This window comes from Nicotiana tabacum, chromosome 5, assembly GCF_000715075.1.
Source record: "Nicotiana tabacum cultivar K326 chromosome 5, ASM71507v2, whole genome shotgun sequence".
Classification (NCBI taxonomy): Eukaryota; Viridiplantae; Streptophyta; class Magnoliopsida; order Solanales; family Solanaceae; genus Nicotiana; species Nicotiana tabacum.
The window spans coordinates 155,875,832-155,880,650 of record NC_134084.1 but is presented as its reverse complement, the minus strand read 5'-3'; the positions used below and the strand labels follow the sequence as shown (position 1 = coordinate 155,880,650).

Here is a 4,819-nt window from a genome sequence, read left to right as displayed (position 1 = left end):
ATACACATATCATTTTTTTTCCATGTCCATCTTCTACTTCGAATTTCAATTCAAACCACCTCAGAACTCCACCAAATCATCCCAAAACTGGGATTTAAGCTATTTAAGATATACTCAATTTATTCTAATAACATCCACTCAAAAGAAAGCAAAAAATTGACTTTTTTGGCTACAATTACAAATAACTAATTGGACTAATATTAGTAATATTTAATGAATTAACTAATTTTTGTAATACACTACTTATAAATGGACATAGCTAATAGTTTCCCTTGATTTCATCAGTCAAAGGTTAGCCACAGTAGTTGAGTTGTAATTTTTTTACCTTGTATATTATACATTTTAAGCTTTATGTAAATGGTTTGACAAGCTGGTAATCTCTTAAAAAATGTGAAGCAAAAACATTTCAAAACAGAACCTGTCAAATGAGCATGACATATGAAAAGAAATAGGGTAAAAATCAAAATTTTGACATTACTAGGAGTCAAAAATTTCTCTTTTCAAGAATACAAATTTACATGAAAAATGAACTAACTCTTGTTCAGTTTATTAAAAGTTACATTATATGTCGACTAGTTTTTGGCTAAATTTGAACTGTAATGTGCTTAGTCTCAACACCACGGCCTAATGAGAAGTAAGAATTGACAACTTTATGATTGTAAACAACAGAAACATTGTATTCACCTAAGAAACCTCTGAAACTATAGGAACCAAACTCATCTGTTTTTCCATGTTTCTTCTTAGTTTGCCATTCTTTCAATAGCAGCTTGTCAACAACATCGCCTGTCGGAAGGTTCTGGAATTTTTCATCGGTAAGGCACGTCTGATAACATCCTCCTACGCTACGTGATGTCCAAAGCATGATCCCGTTTACACTTGGATGCGAGAATCCCTCTCTTAAAATTTGTTCCAAGTACATCGCTTGTTCTTCGAGTTCATACATTTTGCTTACGTCCACTTCTGTTAGCCAAATAGGAAGCTTTAGCGTCGCCAATTTATCAAGAACAGCTCTCATGAAAGGAGGATTAGGTATAGCAAAATGACTCTCTAGACCAATTCCACCTACAGTCACCCCGCCGTTCTTTAGTTCCTTGTACTTTTCAATGTACCTGTCTACACTAGCTTTCGAGTCACAACGTTCAACAACGTTGTACTCGTTGAGAAACAAGGTCGCCAGTGGATCTTCACGGTGCACTTTCTTGAACATATCTAAGGTAGCATTAGGTCCAAGCTTTCCCTCATAAAAATTGAAATGCAGAAGTTCATTGTTTACATCCCAATGTACAAACTCATTCCTGTATTTACTTATCACACTTTTGATCCTGGATTTCATCGCTTGTTTCAGCTGAGGAGCGGTCATGTTTTCAAGCCAATCTTGTATATAGACAGGGTCATCCCAGAACATGTTGTGTCCTCTGGCTATAAGTTTGTTCTTACGAACGAATTCCATCATTTGATCTACTAAGGTATAGTTGAATTGACCAGGTTGTGGCTCTGTCTTATACCACTTGAGCTCATTTTCAAATACTGTCGCTTTGAATCGCTTAGCGAACCATTCCTGAAATAACATTATTTACCTTAATGTAATGAAAATCAATTTTGATAGCATAATTGCAACTACTGTCCTCTTAGCAGCCCGGCGCATTAAGCTCCCGCTATGCGCGGGGACGGGGAAGGACCAGACCACAAGGTCTATTGTACGCAGGCTTACCATACATTTCTGCAATAGGCTGTTTTCACGACCTGAACCTGTGACCGTCTGGTCACATGTCAACAACTTTACCAGTTATCACTAAGGCTACTCTTAGCAAATGAAGAAAAAAAGTAGACCTGATAAGGCAAATTTCCAAGAATTGTTTTTGATACTGCACATCCAAATGGAAATTCTGTTGAAATTTGCTTTACATTTACTGCTGCACCTGGCAATCTAAATCCATTTTCATCTACAACATGGACAGTAATGGCGCGCTTCCTTTCCTGAAATGCAACAGCTATATTTTCTGTTATCGCGAACAAAATGTTTTGCATATATGTAACTTAATTGGATGTATTTCGCAGAAGTAGTAGCTAAAGAAAATCATTCAATCATATATTGAGTCAAATAATGAAGTCATAAATGGTGCTTAGTTCTTGCCGTGTTTATCCCTTCAAATTGAATTTTTCTCCATTGCTTCTCCGTGAATGGCTGTAATGAATAGCTAATAAGCTCTATCTCCACATTCTTTCTTGTCCGATCCGAATTCTGCAAAAGATAAAAAAAGATAGATGTTAAAAAAAGAAGAGATATATAAGACGAAGGAAATATGTACTTTTTTTAACCATCTGGTATTTACAGCCTACTCGCCTGACTAATCCAGCCCAAATAGGGGGGGGTAATGTCACTAACGCACTCCCTATCGAGAAGTTTTTTATCCCCAGGAAACGCTTTTTATTTCCAGGCTTGAAAAAATAACTTAGGGGTCGTTTCGTATGAGGTGCAAGAAGGTATAAGGGTAGTATAAAAATTTAATACCACCTTAATATTCTGTTTGGTTAGCAAAACATGTATAAGTTATTCCGGTGTTAATTTTAACACCAAGATAACTTATACCATATAGAGGGTGGGGTAATTAGCACCGGTATAACTTATACCTTCTTTTTAGAAATTATGCAATTGTCATTCTTAGTACAACATACCAAATAGTGAATAAACAACAATCCCAACATAACTTATCCCAACATAACTTATACTGACATAACTTATACCGGTATAAGGCGTATTCCAACCAAACGACCCCTTAACAAGTATAAAGAAAATTGTACCTGAAAATCCATCTGAGAAGAGGTGGAAGGTGAATCCCAACGGAAACCACCTTTGAGAAAAGACCAACATCCTTTCTTGGCTATAACACTTCCTATACATTTTGCAAATGTGTTCTCTACCTTTATCGTAGCTGATATTAGGGCAGAATTTACATTTTTCACTCTCACCCAGCCTGTGAAAAATACCATATAATTAATACCTATGCTTTAAAAACTAGTCCTACTTTTGGAATTTAAACTGAGTTCAGAATAATATGATGAGCAACAACAGTATAATAAGGCGACGACGACAACATTAATAATAATTATAACAGTACAAGAACTTAACTGGAGAAGGAATAAAATGAGCCTGAAGATAGATTTGGCAAGGTAAAAGTAGGTGAATTAACCATATCTCCATTGATATCTTTGACAGGTTTATATTCAGGTAATTTATTCACTAGAATTCCTCCATTGTAAAGTGGCGCCTCTGGATCCGATTGACACTGTCATCAAACGGTAGAATTAACACCTTTAAACTAAAAATATCACGCTAGTATAACATATGTATAACTGTGTATAGTCAATGTATATTCTATGTATACCGGCTGGGAAAAGTGAATATTGGTCGGTTATTTGTGTAACAACCCCTTTTTCATATAACAATAAAATGGATTTTTTTTTTTGTGGTATGGCTTCTTAAAAATGCTTTATTACCTCTGTCCAAGCTGAAGAATCATAAACAGGTCCATCTGAAATACAAAGAATATGAAATGAGAAAAAGAAGAATCAAAAGCGGATCCACGTGGAAAGTATTATTGCACCAATTCTTATATAGGTATTTCAATAATATATAAGGGTGATTAAAACAAAGAGAAGAAAGAAAAAGAACCATCATGTTTAGCTTGGGAAGAGGTAGCAAAGAAAATAAAAGGAAAGAGGGTCCAAAATAATGGACTTCTCCCCCACATTAACATCAACATAGTGTTCTCTGTTTTGTAACAACTCTCAACAATTCCTTTAAAATTTCCTATAAATATCTTTTTCTTTTTATGTTAAATTTGCAACGTAAATGAAGTCTCATAAATGCATTAATTGAACTAAGATGGCTTCCTTTTTCCTGTTTCGATACAGACTTCCTAAATTAGCATCATTATGTTGAAGAGGAGAGAAATAATTGTTTTTTCTCCTCATTTATATTCATGCTTCCATTAATTACTTGCTAGTTATTAATTACTTGTGTCCTTCGTCGGATATGAAATCGAAGATGTAAATTTGAATTCCGGATTATAATATTGGTAAAAGATTTCAAGAAAATTAGCTTGATAAAAAAGACATCACATTGGCGTTTAAAATCTAAGGAATTAAAATGAGAGTGGATATTTGAAAAAGTTGTATAAGCTATACTTATGATATAGTGTTGAATACTTGACATATTTCAAAATAGAATAAGTGTTATATAAATTGAGAGCAAATAAAGTATTTTGTAGGCTTAACAAAATCTCGGAGTTACCTTTTCCTAATGATGTTTTATACTTCAATGCCACACAAGAGGGGTGATTTGTGTGGTGTCCAATTTTCGCGTGCACAAGTTATAGAAGGATTTAGTTTTTATATGTGTTCCTTATACTATTATTGCGGAAATAATAAATGCAAAAAATAAAGAGCACAAGTATTTTTACGTGGAAAACACCTGGCTCAAAAGGTGAAAAAACCACGGCCAACTAATCAATAGGATTTTTCCCAACACTTTACTAAATCACTGAGCCAAAACAATATTTCCAAAATTCTTTGTAAACCTAAGGATTACCTCTAATCCCGTTGCGGCAACCAGCCTCTAACTGTTGCGACAACTTCAAGTTAACTTTAACTAGAATACTCAAAGTATCTAATACAATTGCTTCTAGATAAAGATGAAAGTGCAATTTGAAAAAACCTACTATAATGTAACTAAAATATATAAAAGACAGACATTTGGAACTGGTTCTTCTATCTGGTTCATGTAGCTTTAGGTTCGCACACTTGAATCACACAAGAA

At 34.4% G+C, this 4,819-nt stretch overlaps 1 protein-coding gene across 1 annotated transcript; it reads right to left on the bottom strand.

Annotated features, from left to right (window-relative positions):
- Positions 1-528: 528 nt before the first annotated feature.
- LOC107832295 (endo-1,4-beta-xylanase 5-like) lies at positions 529-3,766 on the bottom strand. The gene is made up of 7 exons (XM_016660109.2): positions 3,674-3,766; positions 3,499-3,533; positions 3,131-3,287; positions 2,803-2,975; positions 2,135-2,242; positions 1,831-1,977; positions 529-1,558 (listed from the first exon to the last, which is right to left on the bottom strand). Exons 1-7 carry the CDS (start codon positions 3,762-3,764, stop codon positions 584-586), a joined length of 1,686 nt encoding a protein of 561 aa, XP_016515595.2. The 5' UTR covers positions 3,765-3,766; the 3' UTR covers positions 529-583.
- Positions 3,767-4,819: the final 1,053 nt, after the last annotated feature.

What these genes read in the sequence shown, in the direction of transcription:
- LOC107832295 (XM_016660109.2), bottom strand. Translation starts at nt 3,764, where the DNA reads ATGTTGATGTTAATGTGGGGGAGAAGTCCATTATTTTGGACCCTCTTT. An exon ending in ATTCTTCAGCTTGGACAGAG is followed by an intron (nt 3,288 to 3,498) that starts GTAATAAAGCAT and finishes GTTTGATGACAG; the next exon opens with TGTCAATCGGATCCAGAGGC. An exon ending in AATTTGAAGGGATAAACACG is followed by an intron (nt 1,978 to 2,134) that starts GCAAGAACTAAG and finishes GTTGCATTTCAG; the next exon opens with GAAAGGAAGCGCGCCATTAC.